Below are 15131 nucleotides of genomic sequence, written 5' to 3' on the forward strand. Positions count from 1 at the left end.
CTGCCCTTCTTCCCCTCTTGTTCCTCAATACTTATTAAGCTGGGGAAGGGAGGAGGTTCCCTGCTGTTTCCAAACACTCTTATATTCTCTTCTTTCTCTCTGTCCCTGCTCCTTTTCCATCTCTGCCTTCTCCTTCTTGCCAGTTCCAAAGTTAGAATATCACCTCTTCCCAAATTAGTTCTCTTTCCTCACTTGTCACCCTTCCCATTGCCAGGACTAATTTAGAGCCCACAAATAAAGAGCTTCCTGACTCTTCACATAATTTTTGTTTGCATTTAACATCCTACTCATTGTAGAAGATCCTGCAATCCAGTTTACCAGATCTCTTCAAACACAGGGGTATAGAACCTATAACTTGTAAGGTCAAAGATCTTTCTAATTTGAACCTCTCTTCCCCATGAGGTAGGTGCCCCAGAGGTATCTAATAATATAGAATTTTATATAAAAATATTACACCTTAATCACTGCATGATGAAGGTTCTGTAAAAACTTGAGTTTAGATAAATAACATTTCAGAAGGAAAAATAATTGTTACTATATTGTTTCAGGTTATGGATAAATATGGAGAGTTTTATGGCAAAGACAGAATCAGTGAATTGCTGGGAATGGACAAGGCTGCTCTAGATTTCAGTGATGCTCGAGAGAAAAAGAAACCCAAAAAGGATAGTTCTTTATCAGCTGTGTAAGTATTTAAAATGTTGCTTTAAAGACTACTCAAACATTTCTTATTTGTTGTTGAACCTTCAACATTTCTCTTGCTTTTAATGTCTGACTTACAGCCTTCTTTCTCATATCAACATGAATTATTCCAAAATATAAGTGTGTATACATGTCAGAAAGACAATGCATATATGGGAATGGGAAACTATAATTTGTGAAATATAGAATGGTGTAACTCAAGGGAGCAAGCATATAATATGCTCCTCCTTCCTCCTATTTTTTCCACAATTATTTTTTTTCACAATGATTTTTGAAAATAATATTTTCATAACTATATTCATAATAAAATAATACTTTGGTTCTAAATCTTATTTAGCTTTTTGCCATTTATTTAAAATTCTTTAAGTTCTTAAACTTACAGTTAATTTTTCTTTTGCTCAGAAACAAAGATAGATTTACCAGGTAGCTGTTCACACTTACCTTTCTGAAGATCTCTGATAGCTTTAAGATAGTTAGATAAATAGTTTCCAAAAGGGATTAGAAGTGAGACTACTGAATTTAGTGTCTTCAAAAGGCTCTGCTGTGACTGTGAGTTTGATGGTTAATCCCTTCATCTCTCAGTGTTCCATCCCATGGTTGATTGCTGCACTGAGGTCTCCTTTCGAGCAGCTGTGCAGAGCACATGTGGTACTCTCCTTTTCCAAGGAGGTTCCAAACCACCAGTCCACTCACCAGTTATTTGGTCTTTTCCACAGTTGTCATCAGTTCTCTACAGAGAGATGTACAACTCACCATGCCTCCATCGCAAGTCTAATACCTATTCTGTCAATAATAATGCTATTACTCTGTATAACAATAGAATTTAGACTTATATACAGCTTTACAGCCCTCTCTAAGTGGTTTACAGAGTCAGCATATTGCTCCCAACGATTTGGCTCCTCATTTTACCCACCTCAGAAGGATGGAAGGCTGAGTCAACCTTGAGCCTGGTGAGATTTGAATTGCCAAATTGCAGGCAGCCAGCAGTCAGCAACAATAGCCTGCAGTATTGCACTGTGCCACCATGGCTTATGTTCCAATATGATATATGCCATTATTTATTAGGATTACAACAATGAACCTTGTGTAAGTAATATATGGGCATAAATTTGACATTACAAATATCATCATTCACAAACTAGGGTTGGTGAGAGGACACTTTAAAACAAATGAATTAGAATTAATTAGTAGGCTCAGCTCTATTTCCTATAAACTAAATACAAATAAAGGCTTCTTATCATACTGCATACTGAATATTTAAGCAAGGATTGCCCATTGTGACAAATAATTATTAGTGTTTATACCTTTTATATTTAATTCCACCTGTGAAGGCTTATGCCACAATGAAGGTTTTTTTTTAATACATTTTTAAATTGATTAATGAAACTCATTGCTTAGCAAATTTATGTGTGTATGTTTGTGTGTGTTGACAGAGAGAGTATATACGATTTTCAAATTACTAGAGCAATTTATGACTTGCACATTTATACTTTAATAATGCTGGCAAGAACTGGAATAATACTCTACTCTCACTGTTTTTGTTTTGAGGAGAACTGGCAACTCACAGTTCTCAAAACAACAGCTGTTATCATTGGTTAGCTTGTCAGCAAGAGCCCTTAGACTAGACCCATCAGCTAGGATCATGTTCTTTTGAACTGAAGGAGCTAACATGTTCCATTAATCAGTTGTATCATGCCTGGTAACAGAATAACAGAGTTGGAAGGGATCTTGGAGGTCTTAACCACCATGCTCAGGCAGGAAACCCTATACCATTTCAGACAAATGATTGTCCAATCTCTTCTTTAAAACTTCCAGTGCTGGAGCATCCACTGTCACATAAGTAAGTCTAGGCTATGACATATACCTTAGATATTGTAATCTAGATTTAGTGCTTCAGTGAAAGAGGGAGGGAGAGAGTAAACCTGGAAGTGTTCTGTTTAGCATAAGGAACCATCTGAAATGAATTAGTACTTTCTAGTATCACCTAGAAAGCAAGAATCAATACACTTGTGTAATACCAATGAGTGGTTCTAGGCTCTTGCCACATCTGTTACTCATTTTTGCCCAGATTGAATGTTTTTCTGATCTTCTTTTGCTTCAAGATTTTATGCATGATTAAACGTATACATGATTTTACTTTTTTACCTAAAAAGTAAAGCCTGAGGCAACCTTGAATACAAGTATATATATATTTTGTAGCAACAATATAGAAGTATTTTGCTACTGCTTATGGAACTTTTTGAAAACTTCCCACTTAGCCTACATTCAGCAAAGTACCTAGTGATTGATGATCAATGACTCATCTTTTCCATCTTTAAATTTACCTTATTTCTTCTTTTATATGTGCTCTTTCAGGCTGAATTCTATTGATGTAAAGTATCAAATGTGGAAACTAGGTGTTGTTTTCACTGATAATGTAAGTATGTAATATCAAGTCAATATTAATTAGAGTATTAAAATAGAACTAGCTTAAATCACTTTTCAAAACTCTTCACCAAATTTATGGATAAATAAATTGGATTGATGGATTCTCTAAATATTTCCAGGAGAAGACAAATTCCTTCAGGACATGACTGGGTCTTAACAGTAATAGTAACACTCATGGGGAAATTTCCCTTGTTGTTTTCTCTTGAGATTTAACTGAAGCACGGAATTAAGATAATAAAGTTATGAAGATTTTATGTGTTTTACATAATGCATTACCTGTTTTATTCTTTTAAATTAAAATATATGTTTGATTAAAAAGTCTTTGGAAGTTACAATTACAGCTACAGTACAAAGAAGTTTTTATCTGACTGTGTGTTCTTTTTCTTAAATCTGTTTTGTTCCTTTTCTTCTAAAGTCTTTTCTGTACCTGGCTTGGTATATGACCATGTCAGTCCTTGGTCATTACAACAATTTTTTCTTTGCTGCACACCTCCTTGACATAGCAATGGGATTTAAAACATTACGAACGATTCTATCATCAGTGACCCACAATGGGAAACAGGTAATAGCTCTTTATTCTGTCATTAACTATGTGAAAAGTTACATGCCACCCTTTAAAATAAGGTTTACCAAGAGGAACAGTTATATAACTATGCCAACCATGAAAGAAATCAGAGAACATTTTTTTATTTAAAAATTTGGAGGAAATGTAATGAATTCTGAATTCTACTTGTAACTCTACTTTTGACTCATTTCCATAAGGTTCCCAATGCATTTGATCTAATAATAAAATACGCAGATCTACTTTTATTTCTTTTCAATCAAGATTGTCATGATTTCAATTGTAACACAATTGTCTATATATTTTGATCATTTAAAGACTACAGTAAGCCCCACCCAAATTCATTTGGAATTACTCCCATGTAGCAGAAGAGTATTTGCTTTTCTTTACATAATTTGTAAATTGTTTAATACGAAATAGAAATCAAATGAACATTGATTTTCTTACAGTTTTTAGAAAATAGGTTTACAATCAAAGAACTCCAAAATATTCATTGATTTATTACTTCTTCCTTTTAGCTTGTACTAACTGTGGGATTACTAGCAGTGGTAGTTTATCTATACACAGTAGTTGCTTTCAATTTCTTCCGAAAATTCTATGATAAGAGTGAAGATGGAGATATGCCAGATATGAAATGTGATGACATGCTAACGGTAAACTTGACTTTTGTTTTTCTTCTAATTTGTTAATATGATTCTAAATGGGTAAATTTTTAAGAGTGGAAACAGTTTCTGTTTACAAAACACAAAGGAATATATCAGCAACCCATGCAACCTTTCAGAATCCTCTTTATAAATTTTCACAAAATTCAACTAATTCTTCATCACAAGAACAGTATAATGTCATATTGTACTGAGAGTCACCCACAGTAGCTGCTACCTTCTATGCCTATGGCAGGAATGGACTCCAAATTTCCTGGTTTCTAGCCTGGTGCTTTTAACTACTATATCAACCTGTCTCTCAAACTGTGGTTACATTCTGTCAATTAATAAAAGCATCATGTAATAACAGAAGTTTGCTCAAATTTTAGTGCTGCTTCTGTCATTGGTGTTTTTCATATGAATGCAGGCCTCTAACTCATTAACCTTATTGAATTGGGTAAAGTATTAGACTAAGAATCATTTAGATGGTTAGTATTCATTTTTGATAATTGTATAGTGTTTTGAATGTATAATGTTCAAGATAACATATACATTTATTCTTCTAAATGAATATACTACTATTATGCTGATTAAAATAGTGTGGGGACCTCAATGCTCTCTGAGTTTGATTATTTTCTTGAAGGCATTTAATTATCCAACTAGGTAAGATCATTAATGCTAGAAGAGAATGGGGTTTGCTCTCTGTTTTAAATTCAGATGGCTTGCCCTATCAGTGTTGGCAGGAGTAATCTTGGTGGTTCCTTAATTAGGCTGTTGTTTACTGTTTGATTGTTAGTCTGAATTGGTAGTTACAAGTTGATTAGGGCATTTACTACTTCAAGCAGTAAGTCAAACGTAAGTGTGGTTTGGCAGTTATTTTTCAAAACTCTGAAATGTTGATTCTTTTGTTTAAGGATTTTGTTTAACACACTCTATTTTTGCAAGCACTCAAGTACCTGTAGGTTTGATGATAAAAAATTAAAAGACTAACTGAACTATGGCAAGAATTGTGTTCCCTCCATTCAAATAAACTAGTAAATATTTACAAAAATAAAAGGTTATGCAAAAGGTACCTTTTAAACTATGAGAATTTTTTCATGTTGCTTATAGTGCTATATGTTTCACATGTATGTGGGAGTACGTGCTGGTGGTGGAATTGGTGATGAAATCGAAGATCCTGCTGGCGATGAATATGAAATATACCGAATCATCTTTGATATTACATTTTTCTTTTTTGTAATTGTTATTCTACTAGCTATCATACAAGGTATGAGACCATTATTTTTCATCAGTTTAAATGCCTTTTACAATTACCAAAATCACCCTTTCCTAACTGATAATCTACATCTATTTTTTTCTCGCAGTGTGAAATGTGTGATGAAATGTGTAAACTTCTTGTACCTAATATAATTGTTTATGTTCTTCAATCTTTGAAACATAATAATCTCAGGTGAAAGACTAAAGGCAAATTGTAGAATGAATTCTAGAGTTATTTCCTTTGTTCTTGGTGGGAAAAGAGTTTTGGAGTCCTTTACTCGATCCCTTTTGAAGCAGACCCCCCCCCCCAGGGCATTGAATAGAAATATACAATGGAAGGAATACTTTCTAAGTCAAATTTCTTAAAATGGGGAAGACTGGTTCTTTTCTCTTGTGGAGGAAACATAAAGATATTCTATATTTCTATCTTCCTTTACTCAGATTCTGTCTATGTAAATTTCCACTTCTGCATGCAAATTATTAGAAAAGCAAGTTTACTTAAAAATGAATTTGCATTTAATTTTATTATCCTCTGCACTGTTCAAGCTTGATTTTGAGCCATACCACTAGTAGATTTTTATCATATGGCGTATCCTTTAGCAACTGAAATGTTTACTTTCTGTGTAAAAAGTCTTATTGAGAGGAAGGAAGCGACAACATTGAAAAGAGGTACACATACATAGGCACACAGATATGCATAAGGATACACACACGCATAGATACACTCTCTCTAATTATTAATTAATTGTATCAAGACAATTTTGATTTAAATGACCAACAAGACCATTTAATCTGTGGGGAGTCCTCTTTTTTTTCTTACAGTAAGTAAGTTGAATAAACACAGGTAATAAGTCTATTTTGAAATTAGTACTGGGTTTCAGGCTAGAGATTTTTGTAATTTCATGTATCAGATCAGATGCCCTGGGTTCCCCTCCCCTCTTCTACAGTTTGATAAGGTAGTCAGTTACGTACGATTATAAATAAAATAGCAAAGGTTTTCCTTCACATCCCCCCCCCTTTCAAATGTTCCCTTTGGGAAGACTTGATCATAATGTAGGGATGATTCCCATTGGGCCATTCTAGCAATTTTGGGGAATACTGCCAGACTGCTAGATAGAATGCTGCAACTCCTTAATTACTGAAACAGGACATACTTTTCTTTTGTTCTTTGAGTGTCATGAAATCTGCCACCAAATCTGTCAAGAAGTGCACTTTTCCTCATCTATATTCCAATTTATACCCAACTTTCTCAAGGTCTACAGAAAGTTTCCCATTTATCATGGGTGACAAGTAGCCTCTTAAAATGGGGAAAACTGTGTATGCATAATAATACACCAAAATACACATGACCGTTTGCAACTGCTTTTAAAACTCGGTGTATATCACAAAAAATGGTTGCTACAAGGATGTTCAGTAAAGCTGTGAATACTGCATCTAATCATTTGCAGCATACTATCTGGCTATTTGTATTTGAAAATCTCTACCAAATATTTTCAAAAGTACATGGCACTTTGTGGTGAAGCATGAATCTTCATATTTAGCATTAATTTGTCAATTTGGCAGTTTTTGTCCTAGTTCCTCAAAAGTTTAAATTATAACCTTATTGCCAGGCTTGATTATTGATGCATTTGGAGAATTAAGAGATCAGCAAGAACAAGTTAAAGAAGACATGGAGGTAATGATTTTCTGTATTTTCCTTTTGATCCATAAATATTTCTGCAAAATATCACCTAACCCATGTAGTGTCCAGAAAATAGCTTCTTCTTTAATTAAGAGTAGAATTGAGATGCTGAAGGCTACAGAGTAATTTGAACTGCTTCCCTCCTGCACTTAGATAGATTTTCTTTGTATTGATTTGTACCTAAATTGGTCTTTTAGGTTTTCCAATGGTACACTGGGTCCATTTACCTTGCTGCTGGTCATCCTCTTCTTTTTGCTTTCATCTTTCCCAACATTTTGTAAAGAGTTAGGTTTTTACATAATGTGCCTCTGAAGTAGGATAATTTGAGCCTAGTTATTTGTGCCTCAAGTGAGAACTCATGGGTTGATTTGTTCAATGATCTATTGGCTTGTTTTCTTGGCTGTCCACAGTGTTCTCAGGAGTCTTCTCCAACACCAAAATTCAAAAGTGTATATACTCTTCCTGTACTGTTTCTTTGAAGCCAGTAAGATAGCCCTCTATGTAAAATAGGAAATATTATTATTAAATAATAATATTTAAATGTGCGTGTTTATCTATGAAGCGCCATCATTGTCAATACAATAGGCAAGCAGGTGGTCTTTCTGGAGTGAGGTGGTAGAATTGTTTCTTTTAAACTCAAAAGTGGGCTGAAAAAAAAAGACATTGCATAACATCTTTCTCTTTTGGTTTTCTCATACTATCCAAACTACCCAATGACTTCAACGTTGAAGAATGACAAAGTCATTCTTCGTTTTGCTCTCTAAATTGGTCATCAAAAGCAGGCATGTCTGGAATGTCTCTCTCAGTGAAACTTTGCTGTCTAAATACCTCTTGCTTCAAATCTATATCCCAGGGCACTTCTCCCAAGCTCAGCCTCTAGCAGAAGGGGCATGGGGATTGCAAAGGGGAGGGGAGGGGACAGTCAGAAAGATCCCGATGGATCATAGTCATGGCTGCAATCTTGATTTTAAAAAAAACCATGTATGTGCCTGATTAGGGATGGGATTTGTCCCTGCTGCTGCACTGACTCAGGAAAGAAAATTCAAAGGACAGCAGCACATGGCAAAATAGTGCAGTATACTTAAAATAAAGCCATATTATATATTATATTGTACTTACCTATTTCCCTGGCTCAACTGATAAGGAGGCGAGCCTGTGGCTTAGTGGCTAAGACTTCTGCCTAAGATATAATACAGCCCAGGTTCAAATCCCAGTAAGGATATGGCTAGCTGATGAGAGCTAATTAGCTCGAAATAGATCTATACTAGTCTCCCTTTATTTATTTATCAGTACAAATACAACACACACATATACACACACACACGCACACACACACACACACACACACACACACACACACCACCCATCTCCCTCAGAGAGGGTCTCTGGATAAGGACATTTTGTTCTGTGTTTGAAATAACTAAAATGCAAACGCAGAATAGTCAAAAATGCCACCCTCAAGTTTAAAAACATTTTTGAACAGTATGGAACGCTCACAAATATGTGCATGTACATAGATACACAGGATGAAATTGAAGCAAATATGTTAACAATATATATCTTTCTAAATTCTTTTTAGACTAAATGTTTTATCTGTGGAATAGGTAATGATTATTTTGATACAGTGCCACATGGCTTTGAAACACATACTCTACAGGAGCACAACTTGGCTAATTATCTGTAAGTACATTAATTTTTCATGTAAACTAGTCAATATTAACCTCCTGTGACCTTTTTAAGGAAATGAAGTTTGAACGATAGACTTTCAGCAACTTGTAATTTTGCAAATAACATGTAATTTGTTTCTAAATATGAAGAGTATATTAGACATAATGATTGCATAGTTAGCAACATGTAAATTGTGTGTTTGTGTTTTGATAAAACACTTACTGTAGATCTGAAATTATGTTGTAAATTTGGTGACTGGATTTGGAAATCTAGAAAATTTCTTCAACACAAACACTGCTATACTGGCAATTCAGAAAATATATCCTATTAAATCCTATTAAATTACATATAGTATGTAAATCCTTACAGAATGCCTGATTTACTTTATTTTTGGATTGTATTATCATTTTTTTAAATAATGAATTATAATATTGTTTATTGTACTTTCTTCTACTGATCTGAAATTAGATCTTGTTTTAGCATCTCAGTTTGGAGAATTCTCTTCAACCAGCACTTTCTAATTAGTCCAGAGTAAGAAAGTTTGATGGGAAGAGGGGAGGAAAGAATTCACAGACGTACAGCTTATTTCTGATCCAACAAACTTCAATGATTGTCTGAACTAAACTCAGGCAACCAATTTGTAAAATGTTCAAAATACTTAGGTATCCCAATTTTATAAGAAATAGTCCGTGTATTATTTTGTATGTTATCAATAATAATGATCATGGTTTGGTTCTTTATTTCAGATTTTTTCTGATGTATCTCATTAATAAAGATGAAACCGAACACACTGGTCAAGTAAGTCAACGTCATATGGATCATTAAAATTGTAACTGTATTTCTTTGTATTTCTTTCATCTATCTTAATGATTCAAGCAATGGCAGCACTCCAGATACTTTCATAGTGCAATGTTCATCTGAGCCTTGCTGAACTAACTGGAGACTTGAGATATGCAGTTCGAGTAATCTTTCTTAACATTCAAGATCACAATACCTCAAAGAATATATTATGATCACATAAGTGTTAATATCACTTTATAAAGCCTTGGTAAGGCCACACTTGGAATACTGCATCCAGTTTTGGTTGCCACAATATGAAAATGATGTTGAGACTCTAGGAAGAAAGCAGAAAAGAGGAACAAGGCTGATTAGGGGACTGGAAGCTAAGACATATGAAGAACAGTTGCAGGAATTGGATATGCCTAATTTAATGAAAAGAGGGACTGGTGATGACATAATAGCAATGTCTAAGGGACTACCACAGAGCAGAGGAGGCAATCTATTCTCCAAAGCACCTGAAGACAGGACAAAAAGCAATGGATAGAAACTAATCAAGTGGAGAACTAGCCTAGAACTTACAGTTAGAACAATTAATCAGTGTAATGACTTGTCTTCAGAATTTGTGGGTGCTACAACAAGTAGGTTTTTAAGAAGAGATTGGACAACAATTTGAAATGGTATAGAGTTTCCTACTTGACAGGGGATTAGACTAGAAGACCTCCAAGGTCCCTCCCAGCTCTTGTTATTCTTTTGTTTTGTTGCATGTGCAAGGAAATCCTACAATTGCTTATTTTAAAAGAAAAAGAAGAAAAGGCGTGGTTTTGGGGACCATGGCTGGAGGATATGATGTTGGATTGCAGTGTGGTCTTTGGCCTTTGTTTTCCGCTGCATCTACCTCCAGGCACCGCTCAAAGGAAACCTCTATGGCCTTTTCTAAAATGCCAGCAAAGGCAAAATGCTCTCCCAAGTGCAGCCTTTGGACCTGAGAAGTGTAGATCTTCTATTCTTACCTAGAATAGATTTGGCCCTTTTGAAGGATAAGCCAAGGTAAGGCAGGCATGAAGGACACTGCTTGAAGCTATCAGTTGAAATGGGTGTGGTGGATGGGTGTAACAGGTTGGGAGGCTTTCTGCTGGAAGTTGAGGTAAAGTCTTCAGGTTAAGGCTGATTGGATAGCACATCAAGAGTTCATGGCAAGAATTGGTACTCATCATGCTATGGCTCCTCAAAGGTCTCCATCAAGTTCCTTTAAACACTTCTATGTATTCTACATAGATTTGTTCCTACTAAATTATGCAGCCTATGTAGTTCTTTTTTTGAACAAATAAAAATTTAAAAAGCAGACAAATAAATGAAAAACTACTAGGGATGTACCCTGATATTTTCAATACAGACCTTGAACTTTTGGAATATGAAATGTTCTTCATCAAAATTATTTCTTCATAATTTTGCTTCTATCCCTTGTTCAATTGTACAACTTTATTCTAACCGATTGTTTTACCCTATCATCAACTATTTACACTTTGAGTCTTATTATGTAACAATTCTACATTGCCAATTAAATTCGAAGACAGTCTTTTCTGGACCAATTATACTGATAGCACAATCAAGGAGGATAAAGTTGAACCTTGTTTTATCTAAATTCTTTTTCCCCCTTTTTGTACAGGTGGTGTACACTTTGAGTTTGTCCAAACTTTTTTTTTTTTTTTTGCAAAATAGTTTCTGTTTTCAGCTTCATTTTAACTGAAACAAAAATCTTGAATGATATCCTAAGGGCATACAGGAAGAGGGCCTATTTGCAACTGAAACATAAAGCCATGTATTGTCTACAGTAGTTTGGAATATAGACAAAGCTGCTATGATAATTTCAAAATTATTTACCGTAAGAGTTGAAAAATTCCAGATGGCATGAAAGAGGTTCTAAAGTTACCTTCTGTGTTTTGCAGGAGTCATATGTCTGGAAAATGTATCAAGAACGATGCTGGGAATTTTTTCCTGCTGGTGATTGTTTCCGAAAGCAGTATGAAGATCAGCTAAACTAATTATAATTGAGGACCATCCCTTGAGATTCCATCAACACCTTTCCCGATTCCCTTGGGAACAATCATCAGATTTTCCAGACCCGTAAACAGGATGCTGTTTGGAGCAGCAAAATCCTTTTTTAAATGACTCCTCTGTTCTTTTTCTTCCGATTTTGCTTTGAGAACAATGAGAACTTAACTCTAGCAAGAGAAGGAAAAAAAATCCCACACAACAAATCCCCATATGTCTCATGAACACATTTACACAAAAAGAGACTTGTGACAGATTTTATTTTTCCTTCTAAGACTGCCTGATGACTTCCTTAAATAGGAGAACACATGTGGAATAATGTGATAGTCACATTTCTTCAGTCATTTATTTCATCATCCTGGAAGGAATTCTGTGGTTTGCAGAGGGCTTTAAAGGATTCTGGGGGACACTAAGTTGTGGGGAAATAGTGCCTTACTATATGTAGGTTGAGCTATGCAGAAGATGAGTGCATGATGACATCTTATATTTTCTTTATCTGTCCTCTCTTTCCTCCCAATTTAATATTTATTTTGTCTTTTGGAGGGATTTGGGTGGGACTTGGTTGTGCACACCTTTTTAATTAGATGATGGCGTGTCTCAGGATAAAAAGTAGTAGTTGGGTTTTTTGTCATTAAGTTAAATTCACAAGAATCTTCCTCTTTCACTCGTACACTTATTTTGGTAATGCTGTAATGCAGCACTGTAACTTTATGAAATCTTTGTATGAAAACAAAAACACTGCAGAAAAATGTTAAAAGGAATTATTTCATTGCATGTTTGTTATGCAAGTTTAAAACAACAGAAAGCAACCTTTTGAAGCGAGTTGCTCAACATGAAAAAAAAATCACAATAATATTCATAGTAATCAAGTGTTGTGGGCTTTATCGTACATTTGAAATCAGTGTCATCAACCCACAAATTATGTATGTATTATGAACTTGCCAGTACTTTGGTTTCATTTTTCTTTTCTGTTCCTTTTGTTGCTGTTCATTTGGTCATTTGTGATCATTAGTGGAATTAAAGCTTTTCTTAAGTTAGTTTTTTAAAATCAAAGGTAAAGCAATATCCATTCAGGGATTTCATTAGTTGCACCATGAAGCACCAAGAATGTGTAACACTCCATGTTGAGTCCTTTTTAATTGTAACACCAATCAAATAAAAAGAAAGATTTGGAATGGAAGTAGAGCGGTTTTCCACTCCCTTGGCTTCTTTGTGAAATCATTTCAAAATGAAGTGTTTAAGATTCTGTTTTGGGGGGTGAAATTTTACAGAAAGTTCTATATTCCTAATGTGGTTGCTTTGGTTCCCTTGAATTTTTCTCCTTTTTATATTAATTGCAAATTATTTGCTTAGCCACAGTTTGCGGTACAAAAAGATTTATTACAGTAATTCTGTAGCTAAAATGAAGATAGCATCCTAATTTTATCTTGTGCTAGCTTCACTTCTAAAGAAATGCTTTAAAACTGGAGATTATATTTCATGTATCTATTGAATGGGACTCTGTCTCACGAATCCTATGCTGTAATAAATTTGCAAGTTTTTGCTAAAAACCACAAAACTATTTATCATAGAAAAAATGAAAAATAACCTGAAAACTTGATTATCATCTAGTAGTGAATAAATCAATTGGTTTGTGACTGTGTGTTGGATGTAAGCATTGTTTAAAACACTGAATATTGAATGCCTTTTAATTTTTCAGAGATATTGTATTGTGTGAAATTTTAGGCTTCTACTCCAGACTACAAGATCGTTTTACAGTATAACCACAGAGAAACTAACTTCAAGTTTACCGCATATTAGAAATATTCTGTATAAGGCCAAGTAAGCAAATTAGCCTCTACTCTGAAGGCTTACTGTTTATTCAGTTTTTGGTGATCAGTAAATAAGAGGACACTAGAATATTTCTATTTCATATTTTAAGATTACAATGTTGAAATGTATTTCATAAGAAAATAATTTCTGCAACATTAGACAACCATTTTATGTTGAAAGATAAAATGCAACATATTTTTCTGTTGTGCAAGACAAAATTAATTCAGCAATCTATTTCCGGTATTTAACTTTCTAAAAAGACATTTTAACAAAATACAGATAATTTCAACAACAATTTGCAGATCCTTGTTTTAGATTTATCCTCTGCTACATTATTCTGAATAACTACGTTCTTCAAAATTGTCTTGGTGCAATTGGGCTTATTATGTAGTCTTCAGTATTGGACTATTTGTTTAAAGAACAATTTAGAATTTTTATTGCATATCAGGACTATATATTTAGTTATTTCACACTGTCATGACTTCTACAACTGAATTTGCACCATCAGACCAAGTAATTGTGCAAAAGTTTCTTTGTATTTCCCTACAGCCCAAAAGTTGCAGTAGATTATAATGGGAGATACATTGTGAAACTCAAATTATATCTAATTCTTATTGTGTGCCCAACTTTCTCCATACTCTTACCAAGCTGCAATACTGAAACAACTAAAACATTTTTTCTTATTGACCTTAGTTTTTTAGGTTAGCTGAGAAGTTTCTTCTGCATTTATTATTATATCTTATTTGTGTTGTTCTTAAATTTCTGCTGTTATAATGAATTGCTGACCTCATCTGTGAAATTGCCACAACTAATAATATTACTTTTATGTAGATCTTTATTTACCTCCCAACCATCTTATACAACTCTGGCAACCTTCCAATTATTTTAATTTCCACAATGATTTTGAACATTTTGATTGTTTCTGATTTCAGGCTTCTGTTTTCTGAAGTTTAGCATATCTTGCATTCAAAGACATCTATTTCACATCTAATAAAAATGAAATTAATTAGGACAATGAATGGGATTTAAGAACTAATTAACTACTATTGTGTTAAATGTTATCCAGTTCTAATGAGAATGTTTCTGAAAAGATTGATCAACTGAGAAAGGGTTCAGTGGTTGGTGATATGCCTAACTAGTTAAATTAATTAACTGCTGAGTAAAAGAAATAAAGAATCTATAATCATGACTTCAGTATAAATCAAACTGTTTTTATAATTTCTCTGTTTTCTACATTTTGGTTATGAAGAAATGTATGGAAAACTATTTGAAAATAACGAAGGCAGAATACGGAAAGTTGTAAAAGTTACCAAGTATGTGTACAGATTTTCAGTATTAAAAGCATGTGTCCTATCCTTGAATCTAACAGAAGTCCCTTTATCCATAAAAAATGCCCAATCTTTCAAAATAGGATTGTATTAGTACCATCAAAACCTTATAATCTCTCTAGCAATTTTAATCTTCTTATTTATTTATTTATTTATTATTCACACTTATAGACCGCCCCCTCTCCCGGAGAGGACTCGGGGCGGTGTACAGTCACTAAAATACA

At 34.1% G+C, this 15131-nt stretch overlaps 1 protein-coding gene across 1 annotated transcript in view; it reads left to right on the forward strand.

The window, feature by feature from the left end:
• Positions 1-14923, forward strand: part of RYR2 (ryanodine receptor 2) — a 325381-nt gene extending 310458 nt beyond the window's left edge. Inside the window, exons 96-104 of the mRNA XM_081941599.1 lie at positions 549-682; positions 3055-3115; positions 3542-3688; positions 4207-4341; positions 5440-5596; positions 7197-7261; positions 8847-8947; positions 9682-9733; positions 11662-14923. Coding sequence (XP_081797725.1) covers positions 549-682; positions 3055-3115; positions 3542-3688; positions 4207-4341; positions 5440-5596; positions 7197-7261; positions 8847-8947; positions 9682-9733; positions 11662-11757 — 948 coding nt within the window. The 3' untranslated portion in view covers positions 11758-14923. The remainder of the gene's footprint in view (positions 1-548; positions 683-3054; positions 3116-3541; positions 3689-4206; positions 4342-5439; positions 5597-7196; positions 7262-8846; positions 8948-9681; positions 9734-11661) is intronic.
• The last annotated feature ends 208 nt before the right edge of the window (positions 14924-15131 follow it).

This window comes from Natrix helvetica (genome assembly GCF_964273705.1).
Source record: "Natrix helvetica genome assembly, chromosome: 2".
NCBI lineage: Eukaryota > Metazoa > Chordata > Lepidosauria > Squamata > Natricidae > Natrix > Natrix helvetica.